Below are 22921 nucleotides of genomic sequence, written 5' to 3' on the forward strand. Positions count from 1 at the left end.
CTGTATGGTGCTGATAACGGCTGCGAGTTTAAGCCACACAGGAAGCCCTCAGACATGTTAAGGAACACTCCCCCGTGTCTGAAATGCAACTCCTGTTGAGCTGAGGCTGATGACTTGACATTACTGATTAGCTCGTGCTGCAAGACGATAGTTGCCAGATTTGAGTGGTAAGTACACGTGGGGTGATTTCTTTATAGAAGGCCACAGGTATATTTCATACCATAAACCATATTTGTTGTTTCACTAAAGGTGAATGTTGTTATTTAAAACTATAAACTTAGGGTAATGCTTTTACTTGCCAAGTTTTTGTGCTGTCTGTAAACTGATATTAAATAGTTTATTCTTATATTGTAGAGGCTTATTTGTAATTTTTGTCAGTTTTTACTTCTTTTTTGTTTTACTACTTTACCGTGTTTGAATGTTACCCCATGACATGTTGCACAACTGAAGGCTTCATGCTTCAGGCACAAAGATTAGCAGTTTCATCTGCACCAAGTAACGGGAGGGGAATGTTTTTGTTCTTGCAAAGTAGCACTAAAGTACAGCAAAACCTTAGATTGATGACCACATGACAGACAGCGCTGTAGCTTAACTCAAGGAACCAGATTAATATACCAAGTCATTAATTGTATTATCCAATGTTGACAGTTCCAAAGCCACTCCACCTAAAGTCACAATGAACAGAAGAAAGCTCGGATCTAGTCGGAGAAATAAAGGAAAACGGCATGCAAAAGACACAGAAAATGAGCCAGAAGCTAGAGAGGATGTTGAAGACAACAGGGGTGACAAAACTCTCGAAGTACAGACGTCAGCAGCAGCACAACTTGAAATGCAGGAAGAATTAACTCGAGGCACTGAGCACAGTATTTCTGCTTCACATGATAGCTTAGTAGTTTCACCCGCTGCAACTGATTACTCAGAGATTGAGAACCCCATGATCAGTCCAGAATCTGTAATGGAAGCTTTAATGCCCAACACTGGTGATCTGCAAGCTTGTAAAAGTGAACCCAACCTGGAAATGACTGAGAATTATGACTGTCTTGATAGTGTGGAAATCAAAGAAAATGCACATGTTGGCCAGTCAACCAGTGACTGCGTATCTCCTTGTCCTGTAGTGGATCAGCAGCTAATCAGCATACAAGCTGCAAATTCCAGTATGTCTTCTGAACCAGATTTAGAGAGCAACAAAAGAGATGACACAGACTTGTTCAGGCAAGATGGAAGTTTGGAGGGAGTAGACCTAAGAACTAAGAATGAGGCGTGGATCAACAGCACAGAAAAAGCAGAAACTGCTTTTGGACAGATGTATGAGTGTGAAAGTCATGTGGAGGATGATGTGAAACACAGTGCTGGGCAGACTCTCCATCAAGAAGGAGCTTTTGAAGTCGAAAAGTTTAATTTATCTCTACAAACCCTGCCTTCAGAAGTTAACGTCCCACTCGATTCTCAACTTCGGGACAGCTCTTTGAGTGTAGATGAGCAAACTGAAACTGGCGTTGGCCACTTTGGAAACAGAAGAAAACTCGGTTCTAGCCGTAGAAATAAAGGAAGACAGCGAGTTGAAGAGTGTAAAGAGGATGTTTTAGAAAAAGCCAAAGGTGTTGAAACCCTTGAAAAAAATGACATATCCATGGAAATGAGAGCAACAAGCCAGAACGAATTATACCAAGACACAGAGCATGACATTAGCTCGTCCGTGTCACACGACAGCTCTGTGTTTTCAGTGTCTGTGCCTGTTGAGAGCTCCGACCAAACAATGTGTCCTGAAACTGACCTGGAAAACTGTATCCCTAAAAGTGAAAATCTTCCAGAAGATCAAGATGAAAGAGAGACAGACATTAATGTTAAAGTGTCCGATGAGTTAGAGGAAGCCGAGCAGCAAGATGTGGATGATTATGACACTCCTCATAGTGAAGACAGCAGTGCTCATCATTCAGATGATACAGTGAAGGAAATGCAGGAAGACATGGTCCTTCCAACACAAGCGCATGGAATTGATTCCATTTCTGAGACCATGATAGATAATGCTGCAGAAAATTCAGAAATAATTTCTGGAAACCTGATTAGCCAAGCTGAAATCATCAACATTTCACAGTCTGAGCTCACAGAGGAAAGTGCTGATGGTTCTGCAACCAAACAAGAAGTTTCAAGTCCTCACAAACAAAATGACTTTTGTTCAATAGAAAGTGACTTAGAGGCTGTGGACCCGAGAGATGAGGATGATCGTGTGTATGGTTCCAGGCAAATATGGACCAGCGACACAGAAAATGCAAAAACTGCAGTGGGGCAGATGCATGAGGATGAAAGTGAAGTGGAGGATAATGTAAAACTCAGTCCTGGGCAAAGTGTTCACTCAGATAAAGACAGTGTCCTTTTTGAAGCTGAGAGTAGTATTTATTCCCTAGAAAACCTGCCGTCAGAAATAAATGCCCCTTCTGACACCCAACATCAGGACAGTTTGATGACTGTGGATGAGCAAACTGACACTGTGCGAGTTGAAGAATCCAAACCAGAAATTTTAGAAAGAGCAAGAGTCGATAAAGTTCCTGAAACAACAAAAATACAATCAGAGACAAAGACAACAAATCAGGACGAATTAAGTCAGGACACAGAGCATGGGATTGGCTTGTCTGTGTCACATGACGACTCCATGTTTTCAGCATCTGCGCCTACTCATTCTTCTGAAGTCGAGGGCTCCACACCCAAAACCTATCCTGAGACTGAAAAGGAGAATTTAATTCTTAAAAGTGAAAATCTTCCAGAAGATCAAGATGAAAGAGAGACAGACATTAATGTCGAAGTGCTGGATAAATCAGCGGAAACTATGCCACAGGAAGTGGATAAATCAGACACAAGTCACAGTGAATTGACCAAAGATGCTGATCGTTCAGATGATGCTGTGAGGGAAGAGCAGAAAGAAGATATTCATCCAACACAAATGCAAGAAATTCTGCATATCGATTATTCTTCTGAAACTGTAACAGACAATGCCCCAGAAAATTCAGCAAATCTGATTGACTGCACTGATATTATGAACACTTACCAGTCTGAGTTCAATAATGATAATTCTGCGACCAAGCAGGAAATGTCCAATCCTGAAGAAAAACCAGATGAGCATCCGACAAAACAAGACATCTCAGAACCTTTAGACCTGGAAAATGATGATTACAATTTACAGTGTACCAATAAACCGCACATCAGCGACTTAGAAAAAGTAGACTGTGCTCCAAGTCAGGTGAATGAGTTCAAAGACAAAGTGGAGGATGATATTAAGCCAATTACCAATGCATTGTTTCATCAGGAGAAGGAGGGACTTCTCTCTGAAACAGAGGAGATTAAACCTGCTTTATCAGCCTTTCAAACAGAAACTACTGTTTCTTTTGACTGCCAGCTTGAGGACAATTCTGATAGTGTAGATGCACAAAACAATACAGGCTTCCACCAAAGAAGAAAACTGGGGTCGAGCCGTAGAAATAAAGGAAAACATAAGGTCAATGACTCAGTTACCAAAACATTCCATCAAACTGCGAATGAAGTTGATGGGAATGCAAGTAGTAATACTTACAGTGAAGTAGCATTAACAACAGAGACAGCGGGCCAGGAAAAATCCATGGAAATCATACTGGAAGTGGAAAAAATGAACACTTCCCAGACTGAAGAGGAGAATGTACGTTATGGCACTCTTGTGTGCGCTTCTGAGTTAACTACCATTGGCGTACAGTCAACCTCCACAGTAGATCAAAGAGTAATCGAAAATTCATGTTGCAGACAGATGCCTCATGAGGAACTTCCCAGTGTGTCTTCGCAAACAGATACAGAGAGCGAGGAAAGACATGAGCGTACAGAGCTGTTGAGGCAGGATAGAAATTCTGTGTTTGAACCTCATGTGAGTCCTATCACACCAGAGCTACACACAGATCCTGGACAGAGTGTTGAGAAATTATCACCAGAAGAAGAGTTTCCTACAAAAAAGGAACAACTAACTGATGTCAGTGCGTCTCAGCAATCAGAGGATGCTGTTAAAATAAAGCATGGACAGGAGACGCGAGGTATGTCTCAAATTGATTACACAACTGAAAAAAACACAGTAGATTCTGAAATCTCCGGGAACGCGGTTGAACAAATTGAAATCGGGGACGTCAACCGATCTGAGGCTGCAGTGAGAAACACTGATTATCCTAAACCACAAATCGATGATGTAGAAAGAGTAGAAACTGCACTGGGTGATGCATTCGAGATTGAAGGCCAAGTAAAGGATGCCATGAATCCCAGAGATGAGGGAACAGATCACCACACGAGCAAGGGACTCTTTTCTGAAATATGTGACAGTGAATACTCTTTACAAAGCCCGCATTGTGAAATGAATGCTCCTCTGGACTCTCAGCTTCAGCAAAGTTACACTAGTTTCAACCCTGGAGGAAACAGTGGAGCGCCAGGGTCCAGCCAGGAAAAATCAATGGAAATTAAGTTGGAAGAAATGGACAAATCTGACACTCCTCACACTGAAAAGATTACCCTTTACAGCAAAGAGAAAGCATATTTTGGAACAACTGCTGGCATCTCTGAGTTAACAACCTCAAATCCTACAGTGGAGCAGCAGCTACTTAAGTCAAATTTCAGGGAGCTGCCAGATGACGAACTTCCCACTGACTCCTCCACAACAGAAAACAAGGAAAAGCATGAGGATACGGAAATGTTAAGGGCGTTTGGAAATTCACATGGCAACAATTTGTCAAGTGAAAATGTGGGACTGTCTATTATACCGGAGAGAACCCCAGAAAAAAGTAGCCCCCAAGACCATAACGAAGTTGAGTGCAGTGTTACACAAGACACAATTTCATCAGAGGAGAATGTGCCCTCAAATGAGGAACAAGATGAGACTTTAAACCTATCTGAAGCTGCAGAAGCTTTGTATTTAGAGGATGTTGTGAGTAAAGAGCATGAAGAGCAGTTTAACCCAGCACAAATACGAGAAATGTGTCAACTCAATTGTGCCACAATTACAGAGAAAAATTCTTCTCTGCAAACACAAGAATCTGATACAGATCCTCCTTTGGACTCTCAACCTCTGGACAACTATCAGAGCTTCAAAGATGACACTCAGTCAGGCCTCAAACCAGCAGGGAACAGAAGGAAAATGGGGTCTAGCCGCAGGAATAAAGGACGACAGCAGGGCAAAGTTATTCTGCCAAAACAAGAACTTAAAGAGGCAGTTGTAGAAAACGCTGTGGATGATAAAGTAACAGAAATGTCTGCAGCGAATACAATGAGGCAGGAAGAATTGGAAGAACACATATCTGTTGAGAAAGTAAAGATTAGCTCTACTGTGACAGGAGATGAAAACCAAGACAAACTGCTAGAAGACACACTTTATTCACACAATGTTTTGGAAAACATTGTAGTAGCAACATCAGATACTAATCCAAGCTCAGACAATGAAGATTCTCCCAAATCCAATAAAGACCTCAATGAGAAACACTCAAAACATGTAAAAGAGCCTGGTCATTTAAGTCATCTTACAGGATATGACACAGTTAAAAGGGACTTGACACAATCACCACAAGCCTCTGTTTTGGAAGATGACTCAGATATGCAGAGTATCTTATATCATGATGACATTAACAACCCCAAGTCAGGCACTGTGCATGTCTCTCATCAAGAAGAAGCCCAAGCCACAGGAGCTTTACCTTGTGACAGTGACTCACAACAGGCAGATAATGTGACAGAGACTGTTGATTGTGTCACCGTTGAAGACTGCAGTACAGAGGTGGAAAGCTCAATGGAAGTACAAGGTCCTGGACAAGATGAAGGGGGAGAAAAAGGTGTCCACACAGCCCAGAAAATGGAAAATACTTCACAAGAGGCAGCTGTGGATGTGTCTTGTGAAAGTGGAATTTCTACAACAAAGGATGAACACAACAGCTTGCAAGAAGAAAGCCAATCAGATTACAGTGAAAATTTGCAAGTAAAATCCAAACAGAGGAGGAGAAAGATGGGCTCTTCTCGCAGGACACTCAACAAGAAAGAAGAGGGAGCGAAAGACAACACAGACGAAACAGAAGAAAGTTTCTTAAACACAGAAGCTGGTGTGAGGAATCTGGAGGAGATGGAGGTTGTGGAGGAGTTGCCGTTAACTGCAGAGGTATCACCAAGTGAAAATGTGCAAGGTACTGTAGAGCAACAAGAAAATGATGCAAACAAAACCAGTCATTATGACTATAAGCTAAAAAGTAGTACGTCTCACAAGCAGAGCAACGAGAGTAATGTGATACTAGCTCTCCCCCCTGATCAGTCAACCTCTGTCAATCAGGTTACATTCAATAAAGTAGCTGATGAAAGGACAAATATCGATCTTAGTGCTGAAATGTCGCAACAAGATGATTTTACAAGCACTAATATGCAAATAACCTCTGATGTCGCAGGAAGAAATGATGGTTCATTCAGTCAGTTGATGCCTCCAAATAGTGAGACAAACACTAGCATCACAGGAGGGAGCTCAGTGTCTTTCTGTGAAGTCATACAGAGTACACAAAATGATGAGGCCCGGCCAGAGAGTGTAAAACTGGTAAAAGTCCAAGATACTGATGAGCAAAAGCCAAGTAACTGGACTGAAGGAACTCGTGTGGAGGAAAAGTGCCCAAGTCCAAATTTAAATTCGCCCAACAGGAGAAGAAAGTTGGGCTCCACTCGCAAGAATCTCAGTTCACGAACCAAACGAGAAGACTTCCATCAAAACCAGGAGTTGGAGAACGAGGCAACAGAGGCTGTAACGGCCACTGAAGATGGAACAACCGAGAGCGACCCCCAAATGAAAGAAAAAGATCTACAGCCTGGCATAGAACACAAAGACGGTGACTCTGAGAAAAGAAAAGAGAAAATAATTGAAACAATGAAAATCAGCCATGTTAGTGAGTCTTTATTAACACCTCAGGCTGAGCAAACAGCTGAAGAAAGTCCCATTTCACAGAGCCAATCGACAGAAAGCGAAAACCAGCAGACACCTAGTTACCTTCCATCAACCTCTGCCAAAAATGATTCAGTGTCACAATCAGCTTCTGGAGGGAGGAGAAAAAAGTTTGGATCTAGCCGGAAGCCAAACACGCATCAAAGCAGCAGCCAAGCGAGAAGCCAGGCCAAGATAGGTGCACAAAATGAGAATGTTGTCAGAGGATTCACAGAAGATGGTGCAAACAAGGGACAATCATCAGGTCTGCGCAAAATATCAGAGGTAAGCACCAAAGTATCTACTTTTCACTTTTTGTGATGTCACAAAACAAATATTAAAACCCGAGTTTTAATGCGCACAGGCAATCTTAATCACTGTCATCAGGAACGTGAAAACAGCCTGCTGCTGCCAAACTGCACAGAAATAATGATAAGCTGCAGATCTCAAGCATTCAACTGTCGGAAAAAGAAGAAAAGCATTTATTTGACTTGAAGGAGGCATCAGACTGATTAAAACAGCTGTTACACTGCTTTTCAAATAGCTTTTTTAGTCTTGGCCAGTTCTCTTTGAACGTTACTCAACTCAGCTGTTTTCATCATTTTGCACCCTTACTCTGACGTGAATATTTATTATCTGACAAGCAAGCGTTCTTTCACATAGCAGGTCTGTGCTGAGCTGTACTTCCCTCTCGTAATAAAAAAGCATTGTGTACTTTGATGGTATGTTTGTTCCAAAAAAAAAATGACACAATGAACCAAAATGAGGAAGTTGTGGCCAGCGCTTCATGTTTCACATAGCAGAAAGGAGAACATGTACCAGGCCTCCTCACAAATTAAAATGGTGCTGAAAGCAGAGTATACCTCACGAATGAGTTCTGTGAAAACATTTTTTGGTCTCTGCAGGTTGGTGAAGGTGACGAGAAAGCGACCGCCGACATCTCAAAGGCCGAGGAGCTCTCAGGGCCCGTGAGGTACGTCTTACATTCAGATCTACCGAAACACATAGAAGTGTTTGCCTGCCAGCTTAAGTGACTCAGAGAACACTAATCGATCAAATGCAAATGAAGTTTTCATGAAAACTCCAAATCTGCCGTAACTTTATTACAGTCTGTGGCATGCTTCATCATATATATATACTGTATACAGTCATGAACTGGTGCAGGAGGATCTGTATCATTTTTGACCAATCAGAAAATGACTTCATGAAGAACAAAACCAGACTGTCTCACAGTGTCAAAAGGGAACTACACAGTGGACGGTTAAAGACATTTAGCCACACGAGTCAAGTTCTTTATTTTTCGCAACAGAACAAATTGTGGGGTGAAGCATGCGATCCAACTTGTTGTGGGAAAATATTTGTATATCAGTGAAGGGCTTGACTGCAGCTTTACATTTTATAGCAGAAAATACTATCTGCCTCGGTGGGAGTCAGTGCTCTCCTCGTGCCTTTTCTGTTAGATCAATTCTTATCCAGCAGACGGTGAAAAATACATTGTAAATACAAGTTTTTTTTCTCTAAATCTGACTGGAAGCCAAAAGCAGCACAGTCCTTACTTTAAGTAATACGTTTTGTATTTGGTACGTGGTCTGAAGTATGTTTGTTTGTTCCACAGTGAGAAGACTTCAACCCAACCTGAACTCAGCTTGGCTCCAGGAAGTGCAACGCAGCTTTCTTTTGGTGAACAGACCATTAATACTTCCAGCAGCAGCGGAATATGTTTGCTCTTGGACTGAAAAAAACAACTGAAACTAATTTGTGACAAGAAAGTGCTTTGGTTGTCATGTCAGCAGGTGGTCCCAGAGGGACGGACTACGATGTGGTGATGGTTGGAGACAGCTGTGTGGGGAAAACCTCCTTCATGAAAAGAGCTCAAAGTGGGAAGTTTTCCTTAGACATACCTGCCTCTGTTGGTAAGATCCCGGCCTGCACCTTCAGAGTCCTCCCACAAATGTGCCAATATACAGAATTATTTCACCTAAATACTCTTTGTAGGCCTTGATTCCTGCATATGGACTGTGGTAGTAGAAGGAAAACCTGTGGTGCTACAGTTATGGGATACAGCGGGTCAAGAAAGGTAAGTTTCCCACAAGTTGTAATGAAGTGTAACATGAAAACGAGCTCACCTGATCTTAGAAACAAATATAGAGATATGTCTGCTTTACACGATCTAATAAAGAAGAATACACTCCATAAAAAACATTATTCATCATGCCATTGTCTTTATAAGGTGAAATATATCCTTCTGTGACTAGGATTAGTGATGAGGGCAGATTTATCTACGTCTTTGTCACTAATATGATGTTCGAGGCCTTGCCTTGCATGGAGAGAACTGATTTGTTCATGAATAAATATTATTGAACAACAAACCAGACACACCAATGCATCAGAGAGTTCACTTCAGACAGCCTGCGTTTAGTAGCTGGCCATGAGTAAGAGGGCATGACATAGCCTGTCAAAGGTACAGGGTGTTATTTTGTGGTTTATTATGACCTGAATGTGCAGTTTGTTTTTTATATTCAAGGAAGCAGCGGTGGTTTGGGAGTGCTGACAATCTTTTGCTTCTATGGTTGTCGAGAACAGACTGTCCCGTTGTCCTGAAGGCATTCTCGTCAACAAATACCAAGGCAACACCCTTTGTTCTCAGCAATGTGTACACCTGAGGAGTTAACTGAGTATCTTCGTATAAATACAGATATCATTGCAGCCTTGGTGAGAAGTCTCCTTCAGGCCAGAGCCCAGCCTGTGTGAGAACTGGTTTGGCACATATCTGTTGTCAACACTGAGCCAAACACACCCATTTTTCGATTTATCATTTCATATAAGATGGACGGACTTCTTTTATCCCGACCATGCCCAAATACAAAGTGTGGGACTTTGTCAGAGTCTGACGTGTGAATTTGTGTTCGCTGCTTGTGCAGAGTAATCGTCTGATTTATCTCAAAGTAGACTGTCTCTTTACTACATTCTCGTCTGTCTCCAAAGGTTTCGCAGCATCACACGACAGATTTTCCACAAAGCTCGAGCTTTTCTCTTGATGTATGACATCACTTCCACTCAGAGCTTTTCTGCAATCAGCTACTGGGCAAACTCCATTCAGGTAGAATGCATTTCAACCCTCAGCTAACAGTTGGTTTTCTCCTCGAAAAGTGTTGATATTACAAGCTGTTTTGCAACACTACTCATACTGATTTGATAATACATTTAAAAATGTATAATTTTCACATGTAATTGTGTTTTTTCTCAGAAACTATACCAAACAATGTTTGATTTTGGATTTTATTCATTTCTTTTACATGCTATTTTTTTTTTAATAAACTACATCTATGCAGATGGAATAATCAGTCTCCATCAGTCTTTGTGTGAGTCAAAAATGATCTCAAGGAGTCGCTGCCTCTTTTTCTGTGTTGTTTTTTTAATGTACGTTTGGTCAACTCTGCCTTTTAATGGGACGAGCTTCTCTCTTAAGGATCTCACACAGCACGCTCCAACATTTAGCCGTTTCTCGTTTCTTTTCTATAGCAATATTACATTTGCGATCAACAGGATGATTCGTGAGGTGTACTGCCATGTGAAAACATACAGCCTGAAGTTAGACCTCCAAATGATGACCAAAATAACGTTCATGTTTTACAGGAAGCTGCTGCAGAAAATGTGACCGTTTTACTCCTTGGGAACAAGAGCGATCATGAACAACGACAGGTTAAAACTCAGCAGGGCGAGATTCTTGCTAAGGTATCAGTTTGGTGCATTCATTCGATTCATTCTCAGAAACTCTTTCTAGCAATGCTGCATTTAAAAAGATATGATAAGAAGATAAAACCTTTATTAGTCCAAGTTAATGGAAACCTTTACTCACATTGTTACAGCATTGAATACATTACAGCAGACATATAGAAATAGAGAGAGAGAGCCATAAGGGCCCAATGATATGCACAAGAGATATTAACAATAGAAATATAAATTAAGAGTATAAGGAGTATGTATGGAGAGTATATGGCACAATTTGTGACAGTATGAACATAAACAGTGTGTATATCGACAATATATACAGTACATATAAACAGTAATCCAGAAGTAAGACTGTAATTATCAAATACCCACAGTGAAAGTAGCTTTTCCCCTCCACAGGAATACAACTTTGAATTCATGGAGTGCAGCGCTGCCACAGGTGAAAACGTTATTGAGGCTTTGGAAACCGTGGCCAGGTAATCTACACCTAATTAGTTCATTATTTTTTTCCAAATCTGGAGAGCATTCTCCAGTGTTGTAATAATGTCTGCTGTGACATCGGCTGACTGTGTTTTTTGCCTCGTTGTTGCCAGGATGTTGAGTCAACGGGCTGACTTAAGAGAGGAAGCCACAGTGTTGCTCAAAGAGCCAGCGCAGAAAAAAAGGTCAACGTGTTGCTGAACAAATGTGTTCGTCATCTTGGTTGGCATACTGTCCCGGTCGAATTTTTACTCCAACAGACTGTAGATAAAGTAACTACATTTGCAAAAATTGTCCTTCAGCTATTTATTTCCTCCAGATCGGTTAAGAGGTGCTTGTTCTTTTCAGGCGATTATATGAGCTTGTAAATTTCACTTTAACTTACTTTTTAAAATCATATTCTAGTGAGTTGGGAGAGAACAAATACATTTTTTTCCTGTTGTGTTTTAAGTTTTGTTAGGTTTCCTTTTGCAACTTGAAATCTTTTATCCGTTTAATGTTCGAATGCAAAACTTTGAATCTGTGACCACAGATCAGACGGGTAATCACAAGGTTTAACGCTCACGCACTTTCCAGAGGAAGAGTTTCATGTTGACAGTTTGACAGCATCTGTTCTGCTGCTACTGAATGTTTAATCTACAGTGTCTGTAGTTTACTAGATTTGTGCAGGTCAATGCTGATATGGTACAATTATGCATATTTTTGGGGATTTACTGCATGTGGGGGGGAGGATCTGTTGTTTTCTTGTAGCTGTTCAGTACAGCATTGTTCAATAAAGATATTAATTTTGTTCCGATTTTGTGTTTGTCATCTGTTTTGGATAAATAGTACTGGCACTCATTCTCCTTGCAGTTGTCACAGCTGCCAGGTCGGTCAAGAAATCATAAATGCATTTCATGCCTCTATAATTAAATACAGCGGGAGAATAAGGTCTTACATGCAATTCTTTTATTACATTGTTGGGTATCGGTCTATAATTTGTGTCACAGAGTACCTTCGCTGCACACTGTGTACCCAGAAACACAAACAATCAAACAGTAAAACTGTTCTGTCATATCGCATGCTCAATAAATCTCCATGACTACAATTTGTCTGCTTGCTTACTTAATTTGTGTCCTCAAGTGAGTTGTGTTTTTCCAGACTGACAAAGAAAACTGTGTTCCCAGTGGGACAACAAGTCCTTCAATGGTATGAAGAGCATGTCAACAATGGCGCCATGGCAATAACCCCGTAACATCCCACTGGAGGTTTAGTGGGAAACACAAATGCAGAGACAGCATCATCAGAGATCACAGATAATTACACTGGATCTAATATCATGGCTGCAGGGGACTCTTTAACCCACCAGAGAAACATTACCCTGCCCTCGTTCTCTGAGAAACACACCAGGCAGTCAGCAACTTTCAATAGCCCAATATCCGAAAAAAATCTGTTTCATTTAAATGCTGCTGCGGTCAATGTAGAAGTTCAGTTTATGATCAAGAATGTAGAAGTTCAGTTTATGATCGAGAATGTTTTCACAGAGAAATTCAGCCGTTTCTCCCATAATTAGTTTTAAAATCATTAAGTCCCCTCTCGGAAATGTCCTATGACATTACGAGAAATTCCCAACCCTTTTGGATTGATCGAGTGAGAAGAGCAGAATAATTCAATTTTGTAAACCAGCTGTGGGGAGCATCTCTATTTCCATCTCCTGTGCCACAGATGATCCATAAACACTCACAGGGACAATCAGTAACAACTTGGAACAGATGGAAACCTTTAACAGAATGAGACCAGTGAGTCTAAACTAAAAAGTCATTTTGACCTTTAGCCACTGGGGGGGAGTATTTGCACTAAAACCTTCAACAACAATCAATCACATATTCATTTGTCAACATTTCTGCTTTTATTTTTTTCAGGATTAAAAAAAACAAAAAAACAACAACAACTTTAAGATTAACATTTACATAATAAATTAATGATTAAAAAGAAAAACACATTGAGCCATACAAAATGGATATACAGAGATAAAGCTGTATTTTAAGGCAACCCATGATAGGATCATATGTGTCCTTTTTCACACTCCAAACCAAAATCTCCGGTCTTAAAATAGATATAGAAATAGAAAAATACTTTATTCATGGCTTCAAACTGAGCTAAATTGTGAGAAGTGTTGCAGCGTTCAGACACTTGCAGCAAATCAGTTTTTTTCTCCCCCTTCGTTTGCCAGCACACACTAGCTGCTACTCTCTGCAACAATTTGTTTCACTCCACCGACTGATGTTTCCTCATTAACGTTCTGTGGAGCGACTGTCATACTATCACCAGGCGCCTGTAATGTCCGTTTCCTGATCGGTGACTTGGAGCCTTTTCTAGTTTTCTTTGACGAGTGGTATTGTTGGACGGCCCGCATGACGTCGGCAGCGGTCCAGTGGTTGCGCGTGAGGGCGTCCTGCACGGTGAAAAGTCCGTCTCTGGTGCGTCTCACCCCCTTACACACTGCTGTGCTGCGCAGCTCAAGTCCAATCTCATGCACAACTTTACGCAAGTACTTCTGAGTTTCGTTCAGGCACTGCACCTCTGCAAAAGCAGAAGACACAAGCATCAAAGAGGATCGGCAGTTTAGTCAAGCGAGATGCTCCTTGTGGTCAGAGCTGAGCTTACCTAAAGTGAAATTGGGTGGCTGGAAGTGAATGCAACGCAAGCCCGTCAGAATGGGAGCAGATTTCCCCTCTGGACCCAGTAAACCTCGCACGGCCATCTCATAGGCTTCCTGTGAGCTCATGTCTACATTGGAGTACCTTTCAGAGAAAAAACAAAAACAAAAAAACAAGTCCTTTACCGTCTCACTGATGGGTCGTACATGTAAGAGGTCCTATCGATATGCATGTGTTGTGAAATGTAATGACACTGAAATGAGCTGACGTACATTTTCAGTGCTTTCTGATTGGCTCCCTCCAGCATTGCAATCACTCTCTCCAGCGTATCCTGCGTGACATGATCTGACAGACAAGCTCATTTTTAATGGGTAAATACAATCAGAGACATAGAAACTGCCACACAGAGAGTCCGGTGAGCAACAGGCGACACGTGTATGACTCAAAAAAGTTGAAAATGAAAAACAATGGCACTGAAATTGTGAAGATTATATTACAAGGATTGTTTCAGGATTAAAAAAAATTAAAAAAGGGAAAAATACCAAAAGTGGTCTTTTCCACAACTCGACCTCTGTCAGAGAAATCATGTGTTGCAGCGCCAAATTCACATTCCAACGTATAATCCTGAAACAAAAGAAAGAGCATTTTCTTTGTAAAAAAAAAAAAAAAAAAGAAGCATTTTGCATCATTATGTCTGGTTTAAAACCAGCAGAAATCCGTGGTTACCCTTGTGACTCGTGTACTGTAGAGATCATTCAGGGTCCTGTTTCCATTCCCAACAGCAAGAACTAAAGTGCAGAACAGAGTGAATTTTCTGGGAGGCCTTGCTGATTAAATTACAACACTTTTTATCTCACGATTACGTGCAAAATCATACCCAGAACACCCGAGGAAGCAGCATCCAGGCGATGTCCTACTCCGACTTGAATATCCTGGAATTCAGGTCCAGTCACTAAAACATGTGGAGAATTTAAATCTTATTCACTCATGTGCAGCCCACTGAACAGCTTTAAAATTGTACTGTCATCTCAGTTCGAACTTCAGGGGGATAAAAGGTGATTTAGTATGCGATTTGTGGTAAGCTAAAGCATAGGGTCGCAATTTTCCAAGTCCTGCATAAAACGATGAAAAACTTCCCAAATAAAGGTACAAACCTACAGCTCGTCTGTGGTGAAAAGGAAAAAAAAAAGTCAGGAGAGCTTTGAAAACTACTTATTTCTGTAAAAACTGTCTTCAGTTCTCATAATGCGCTTCGTCAACCTGTTCAAGCATTTGCGTTCTGTCTTTTAGGAAGACAGACAGTAAGGTGCAACTCCAAAGCCCTCAAAGAATGAGACCTTACTTACAACAACGTGTCATGTTGCCATGACGATTCGTATTAGCCTAAAAAGCAGGCAGTGGTTGTGTAAAAAAGTGAAGCGGAGGTGGATGGGATCAGCTGCTCTTCAGCACATGGTTGTATTGTGCAAATGGTGATGAGCGTGATTGTTATCTGCTTGAGTGTACTTGTTTTTTTCTGTATTCGTAAGGTCAAAATAGGTCATTGCACATGATGATGACCATGGATTTTGCCCGTCCTTATTTTGACTGAACGTTTATTAAGAAGTGATATTTCAATAGTCACTAGAAGTATGATATCAGACATAATTGTAATCTCATTACACTCCGCGTCCACCTCATCAGTCTGCTTGACAAAGGTTGTACAGTGGGAGCTGTACAGTGAGACAGTTTCACTTACCGAGAGGGTGCTTGGACAGTACTGGCACCAAGGCTGCAGACAGTGTCAGTCCCTTGGCTGTTTCCGTCTCACTGTTCGGGTGGGCCAAGAAGCGAACCTGGTGAGGAAGTGGCTGAGAAGGTGTAGCGTTCACACCTGAAGGATGACACATTTGAAGGTCGGTCAGATTCTGTGATTCAATAGAACTCCGCAGTTAAAGGTAACGAACATTGAAATTGGTGTTTGGATGTCTAATCACAATACATTTTCAATCAATCTTCTTTCTTTTTAACCACCGTTTAGTAATAAATATACAATCTCACCTTTAAGAATATTAGTCGCGATGGTATCTCTGACGTGCTTCCAGTGTACGCCTGAGGGTTTGTAGACACAAAACAGGCCCTCTAACCTGCGAAACATCCGAACAGCTGGAGTCGCCATAGTGTTTCGGCCCTTCTGGTTTCTTGAGAAATATAGTATGTCGCCTGAAACTTCATTTATGGGAATTAGCTGCTCTGTCTTCTCAACTACGAGCTGTTTGGCATGTGAACTTTCGCGCACGCGTACCTAACAACTAAAATGTTTGGTTTCTGCTTGGAGAGTGCCACCTGCTGGACTGGATGTATGAAGACACCTGTCAAGTGTTTGGGGAAAAAATGTATAAACTGCAAAGGAATGGGGCTTACAGTTACTGTGATTATGGAATAAAATAGAGGCGGTTTCTGCGATAAGGTAGAAGATTAATTATCATTTATTTATAAAATAATGAACGTCGAGGAGCTTATTCGCCAACAGATGGCAACAGAAGCTCTACCCTCCTGTAGATAGGAAGACGAAAAAGAAAAAGAGGCAAAGCGAAGGCAGCTAATTTTAGCTAACCTAGCTTATAACCGCTAACAATTGCGAGGACTTAACATTGGTAACGTTATTTTCTTTTCTTTTTAAGTCTTTATGTCTTTATTGGTGTAGCTCCCTGACATGTCGCAAATCCAAAAGACTGACTGGGGGTGAAGTATAAACTGAGCGAGCCACATGTCAACTACTGGTGGATAAATTAAAAGACTTAAAAGACGTTGCTGGTACAGCCTTTAAAGTTCAGGGTTCCACGTCTGTGCGCGGTAACCTTGACAACAGCTTGTTGTTAGGTGACGTCACATCTTCGCTGATACTGCGTTTTTTCTAATGGGGAGTTTTATTACCATGGAGTATGCTTACATGTCTCAGTCAGACTATTATAACTTTCTCCTAAGGCTCATCTAATTTCTCCAATTTGGGCCAAGTTCCCTCTCATTTGTCTTTCATGTGTCACAGAAACGGCTCATCTAGAAACATCTATCAATTCCTAAAATGTACCTGGAGAGAGGTCGTTATTATAAGTGAAGATGCACAGGTGTCTCCTTTGTGGAACTGCTTTTTTGGAAAGGCTACAGATAAGAGCAGCAAACAACTTCCTATTATGTGGGAGGTGTAAATGAAGAGACTGTCACTGTCAGATAAATTTTGTATCACCTTGAGATATTACTACTTTATTTCTATTTTTTCTTTGTTGGTGCATAACTGTGGTGTTATGGTGTGGTAAAGGGATCCAGAGCAACCATCATTTCAAAATTAAGACAGGTGCTCCAAATATTTTTATTCAGAAAGAGAGGGAGATATTTTAATATTATCACATTGTAACTGGAATCTGTCTTATCCATTAAAATCCTCTATGTTTTGTGTGATGAAACAACCAAGATAAGGTGACCATGGCTTTTGTTTATCGTGTGTTTCACCAGCGGTAAATGGGTGAGATTTGAACTAAAAATAGGGTTAAAACACAGCAGGTCTCAATAAAATGTTCTATTCTTTCAAAGTAATACAGCCTCTCAGGTTGTGTTGGTTGCACCTTGAACAACATGGTGCACGTTTGCCTGATATATAAGATTCCTGTCTTCACATGATTACGTACAAAAAGACAATCTTTCTTTTTGTATTACAAGTGGGGCTCAGCATCATCATTGAGTGTGCGCATATGCATTTGTCGCACTGCAGTAAGTTTGATGTTATTACACTGCATTTGTTGCCATAATTCGAGACTAATGTGACGAAACCCCTTATGTCATTTCTTAATTTGTGCATCTTCAAACCTCTCCTTGTATCGTAGGTGAGAGCAGAGGAGTTGGGGAAGAGACACAAGGAGCGAGGGGATGATATAACACAATAAGACATCCATGCTTTGAAGAGAACATTTTTAAATGGTTAAATATGACACGTGATAAAGCTGCGTCATATGTTCATTGTTATTACATGTGTAGCTATGTATAGCTCTGCAAAACAGTGTGGCTACAGATGATTTATTTTAGCTTTTTCTCAGGTTTTGCCCATCTTTTGAGGCGTCTACTGTTTGTGTTCATACTTGTGCAGGTGCAATGCAAGCTCCTCTGCGCTGGGTGCTGTGGGATGTTAAAGACACCCTGCTGAAGGTGCGTGCATCTGTGGGAGAGCAGTACTGTAAAGAGGCCGCGCGAATGGGCTTGAGTCTCAGTCCTGTGGAGGTGGACGCTGCTTTCAGGCAGGTCTACAGAAGTTATTCCAGCAGATACCCGAACTATGGCATCGCCCAGGGTCTGGGTGGAGAGGCCTGGTGGACGGGAGTTGTGCGGGACACTCTCTCCCAGTGCAGGGTCCAGGATCCAGCCTTGTTAAATACACTGGCTAACAACCTTTATTATAACTTTTGTAATGCAGAAAACTGGGAGGTAAAGAACATTTGACTCAGTCATACACATCAAAAACATTCACACCATCAGGTTGTTTATGTCAAACTTTATAAAAAAAATCATTAGTTTGCATGTGCTGACGTTAATTGGAATAAAAAAAATTTAAAAAAACATTTCAGTCTATGTTTAGTTATAATAAAACGTTTTTTTTTTAAACAACATGAAGAACAGAGCACAGAAGTCATTAAAGATCTGTTTTTCCAAAGATTAAACTTTGGTTCTGATGTTTGCTGTTCCTTCTTTTCAGGTATTTCCAGACTCAAAGAAAGCCCTGGAGAGTTGTTCCTCTCTCGGACTGAAGCAGGGTGTGGTATCCAACTTTGACAGTCGTCTTGAGGCAATTTTACATAGTTGTGGGCTGCTGTCCCACTTCAGCTTTTTAATAACATCAGAGAAAGCTGGTGTGGCAAAGCCCAGTCCAGCCATATTTAATCAAGCACTGCAGAAGTGTGGCGCACCAGCCGGCTGTGTGGCTCACGTTGGCGACCACTATATGAATGATTATGTCACCTCTCGGTCAGTGGGCATCCATGGATTCCTTTTAGACCGTCACAACAAGCACAACCGAGCCGAAGTTCCCCAGGAGCACCGGCTTGGCTCATTGGAAGAGCTGCCGTCACGGCTTCAGCAGCATAAGGACTAATAGCAAACAATCTGTTTAAATCCGCTCAGCCTCACTGCGGTTTGTTTGAGGAATTAATGTTGAGGATGTAGCCATGTTGACCTGTGTGAACCCAAACACCTCATCGCTTATGTAACGGATTAGATGCTCCTGTTGCAGACATATGTGTATATGAATAGATGTTGAAAATCTTAAGTTTTACCATTGAAATTAAATTAATTCTGTGTATTTATCACACTTGTACTATGAATAAACTGGGAGCAATTACTATATATGTAAATATTATAGTGTTTTACCTTTTCACTCGATGACAAAACAGACGGGGTGTGAGACATGGAAAAAATCTTCGTCCAGTACCACAAATTTATTTAGGTTTTAAAGCACTTAAATATCAGGAGGAATAATAGTGACTAAATGCAAAGCCAAAGAAAGTTAAATAACCAAGGGAAAATCTCATATGCCACAAGTTAAATTGATAAATCAGCATGGCAGATATTAGCTTCTCAGGTATTATACTATACAGTTTAAAGCTGATATACTACAAGGGAACATCATCCAAAATGTTTCTTTGTTTTCAACAAAAACATTTGTTGGCAATTTATATCAACAGCCCATTGTTTCAACTCATTATCTGTATTGGTCTTAGTTAGGTTTTGACATCTACCAAATCAGCTTGATATTTGAGACTTCACATCTTAACTGAAAAACAGCTGTGAAAAACTGATGACGTTCACCAAATAGGAAACTTAAAAACCGACAATCCAGTGTTTTTGAGCTCTTCACAACATCTGAGATCTCAGCATCTGTGACTTCAATTCTGAAAATCCATTATTTTTCCAACTCTTACACGTTCACCTCATTCATATAGGTACATTTAAAAAAAAAAACAACAGGCACACATTTTTAAGGAGCTGTTTTGTAAGCTTAACTTGCTCAACAATTAAAAGGTAAAATGTTTGTTTTTTTTGTTTTTTTTTTTAAAAGGTAAATCTGTAAAAGTAGCTGTGACATGATAAAGTGAAATGAAGATCATCAAATGAGAAACTTAAAAAGCTGACAATCCAGCAGAAGTAGACAACAATATTATAGGTTGCCATTAAGCTAAAAGGTCACAATTTTCACCAAATAAAGATAGACGTTAAAAACAATTCTGATGCAAACTATAAAAAATGTTTGTTTTTTTTAAATCAGTTTAAAAAACTCATTATCAGTTTGCAAACCAAATTATCATAATCCCAGAGTCTAGCTGTCAGATGAAGAGTCTCAGGTTTTCTGTCAGTTTGTGCTCTCAGAATCAGTTGCCTGTAAAAAAAATATTTTACAGGCTGAACTGATCCATTATCTGGAGTTAGTCAGCCTTGCCCTTTCCTAACGATTTGCTAAGAAGTAAGAATAGGGTAGGATTTCTTAACCCTAATACCTTTGTAAATACTCTTATTTCAAACCATCTGCTCAGAAGCAGATACTAGGGGTGTTAGTTAGAGGATCAAAAAGGCCAAAAGGAAGCGGAAGGGAAAAGGCCTTGAGAAGCACTATAATTCAAACCAGAGCTCCAGCCTCCAGTGGGGAATGGAGCTTAACACTTGTCCAAATCTGATTAAAAGAGTTAAACAGTATTTCTTTTTGATATACCCCCCCCCCAAAAAAAAAAAAAAAAAAACACATTCTACCTGATATATATATAGATACATGTATATATAAATATGAACCAAAAGTTCTAACAGAATACTGAATGTTTTCCTTTTCTTTGTCTATGTTTGCTATGTTTGCCCGTCCATATAAGTGGTCTGTCAAAGCATGTTGTGTATCTTTAGAGATGCACCCACAAGAGCTGCTTAATTCAAAGCTGGTTTAGTAGCTAAGCCAGACGGCTCTAAAGGGCTCCGCAGAAATCCAATAGCTGACATAATGGGATTTCAAAACGAAGCCTCTCCAGTCGACAGCGAAAGGGAAGAGCAGAGAGGAAGAGGAACATGTAAACCCAATGACAAATTAAAACACAAGCAGGGTAGAGTAAGTGGTACAGCTTTGTGCCAAGAACAAATGGTCTTACAGGAGTGGGGATGGACTCTGTGAGATGAAAATAAAAAAATAAAATAAAAAAAGAGGCTGTAAAAGCACTCAGGAGTTAGGCTCTTTGTTCTGTTGTGCCTGGGGTTGAGGGTTTTGCGACAGTATTTCTGCCTCTTGAAATATTCAGTGGAAGAGGAAAATAGAGGAGCAGGAAGGAATAGTCAGGAAGTCGAGGCATTTGAAGAAAGAGATAAAAAAAGAAAGCGTTTCATAAGTGAAAAGAGGGTCACGCGATGAGTCGAACAACTGACTCAGGACACGGGGAGCAGTGATTAATGAACAAATGCATAAAGACACACAAACACTTGCTCATTTAATTCTTCACTGGAAAGCAAACATAAAATTGAGACTTTCCAATTGTGACAACATAAATCAGACAAAATAAACGTATGACACACGAGAAGATCAACAGAAGGGTCGTATTGGATGTTGTTTCTATTGACATTCCATGTTTAGACTGAATATGTTGGGGTTTTTTTTTTATATATATACACATTTACACATCAATCCCGTAACAAAAAGTATGCAAACCAAATATTAACAGATCTTGTAAACAAAAACAAGTGTATCATCCTCTCAGTCCGTTGGCATATAAGTACCATTACATTCATCTTTCAGTTTTTCCATACAAAGCACATATTAGGGCTTTAGGTTTGTGTCAGTTTGCAATTATTTTCAATTCCTTCACTAATTACATTTAGCATTCAGAGGCTACTCTGTCTTAAGAAGTTATTCGATTCAAAGCAAAGGCAATGCTATAACACACCACTCTTCTGTTTTGTGCTGTTTCTTTAAAAATACGGGCTGTTATTTAAGTGCATGCATGGTTAGGTGGATGTGCCCCCCCCCCCAGTGCTCATTCAGGCAGAGTTAGAAACAAGTGTATTTGGCATCTCGCACGTGGATGCGTTTTTCAAGTGACAGCATTGCGCAGTGAGTCAAGTCTTTTTCATATACATACAAATAAATAGCAAGCAAACTTGTACTAAAGTGCACCATTACAAAAGTAGCAAAAGGACAAAGGGGCCACCCAGGATGTGCTTATATAGGTACAGTTATAGCTTGCAAAACCTCTGATGCATTATCATGTTCAAGTACAGCTCAGGATTATAATAAAAACTGACAAACACTTCAGCTTCAGTAGCAAAACCGGAGTCATCGAGATTGTTTTCTCCAGATCACATCACAGCAATGCTGGAACAATTCAAAGTTGTAGTCTTTGTGTCTAAATTCTCAATGAAATCCAGAAAATTCCATCAGTCCAGTTAACAATTCCTACCCCTGTCGGGTGAAGTGAGCTTCTCCTTTAAAAACAGACCCTAAAATGTTTTCTTTAGCGTCCGATTCCCCACCGTCAATTACTAAAAATGCCTTGTGTGCTTGAAGAGTTCTGATGAAAAACGTGCAAATATATTAAAAGACAAAAATAGGAATTGAGGTTTTCGGACTTACATAAATTAGTTACTGTTGTCCTGCAGCCAAAAAATAAGTGCATTGGCTATTTGGCATCCAACAGGATGATTAATGGCCTTGTAGATGATTTCTCATGTCCTCCAGGCCAGCTATAAACAGAAATCAGGGCATGCAGGGCTCTTCCCATGCAGGATTTGGCAGGATCTTCATTCTCAGAGGTTCAAACAGACTTTTGCAGTTCTGAGTGCATTTCCACAAAAAATAAAAGGGCAAAGTAAAAGCGTCCCTAGATGCTTGAAGTCCAAAAGTCCCAGTTAACAGGGAAAAGAATGTCATGGAACATCTAACCTCCCATTTTAAGATGCCCTACCTCAGTCCCTTTGAAGATGACACACCTTTGCCTTCAGCCAGGTGGGCCATTTTAGATGGAATCCCAAAGGTTTGTGGGCCACAGATGAGAAAAATGCAAGGATGCAAACAGCTTGTGTTCAAACGAGAGGTGTTGTCAAACCACTGCAAGACAAATAAAATGGCTATTAAAAT

At 40.5% G+C, this 22921-nt stretch overlaps 3 protein-coding genes across 5 annotated transcripts; 2 read left to right on the forward strand and 1 right to left on the reverse strand.

The window, feature by feature from the left end:
* Positions 1-20: 20 nt before the first annotated feature.
* rab44 (RAB44, member RAS oncogene family) lies at positions 21-12242 on the forward strand. Of its 2 annotated transcripts, none has more exons than XM_072382056.1 (10): positions 21-167; positions 649-7228; positions 7849-7916; positions 8559-8623; positions 8734-8856; positions 8939-9020; positions 9929-10043; positions 10580-10678; positions 11075-11151; positions 11269-12242. In XM_072382056.1, exons 2-10 carry the CDS (start codon positions 677-679, stop codon positions 11354-11356), a joined length of 7269 nt encoding a protein of 2422 aa, XP_072238157.1. In that variant the 5' UTR covers positions 21-167; positions 649-676; the 3' UTR covers positions 11357-12242. The 2 variants fall into 2 exon arrangements, with proteins under 2 accessions (XP_072238157.1, XP_072238158.1); XM_072382057.1 differs by having other exon boundaries at positions 8737-8856.
* An 870-nt stretch (positions 12243-13112) lies between these two features.
* On the reverse strand, positions 13113-16079 carry trub2 (TruB pseudouridine (psi) synthase family member 2). The gene is made up of 8 exons (XM_072382061.1): positions 15835-16079; positions 15533-15667; positions 14672-14746; positions 14521-14582; positions 14337-14418; positions 14067-14139; positions 13802-13938; positions 13113-13717 (listed from the first exon to the last, which is right to left on the reverse strand). Exons 1-8 carry the CDS (start codon positions 15950-15952, stop codon positions 13374-13376), a joined length of 1026 nt encoding a protein of 341 aa, XP_072238162.1. The 5' UTR covers positions 15953-16079; the 3' UTR covers positions 13113-13373.
* A 72-nt stretch (positions 16080-16151) lies between these two features.
* Positions 16152-19166, forward strand: hdhd3 (haloacid dehalogenase-like hydrolase domain containing 3). 2 transcript variants are annotated; one of them, XM_072382063.1, is made up of 3 exons: positions 16152-16243; positions 17915-18249; positions 18518-19166. In XM_072382063.1, exons 2-3 carry the CDS (start codon positions 17920-17922, stop codon positions 18911-18913), a joined length of 726 nt encoding a protein of 241 aa, XP_072238164.1. In that variant the 5' UTR covers positions 16152-16243; positions 17915-17919; the 3' UTR covers positions 18914-19166. The 2 variants fall into 2 exon arrangements, with proteins under 2 accessions (XP_072238164.1, XP_072238163.1); XM_072382062.1 differs by lacking the exon at positions 16152-16243 and adding an exon at positions 16289-16430.
* The last annotated feature ends 3755 nt before the right edge of the window (positions 19167-22921 follow it).

The sequence above is a fragment of the Leuresthes tenuis genome, unplaced genomic scaffold (genome assembly GCF_036924035.1).
Source record: "Leuresthes tenuis unplaced genomic scaffold, fLeuTen1.0.hap1 SCAF_3, whole genome shotgun sequence".
Taxonomy (NCBI): domain Eukaryota; kingdom Metazoa; phylum Chordata; class Actinopteri; order Atheriniformes; family Atherinopsidae; genus Leuresthes; species Leuresthes tenuis.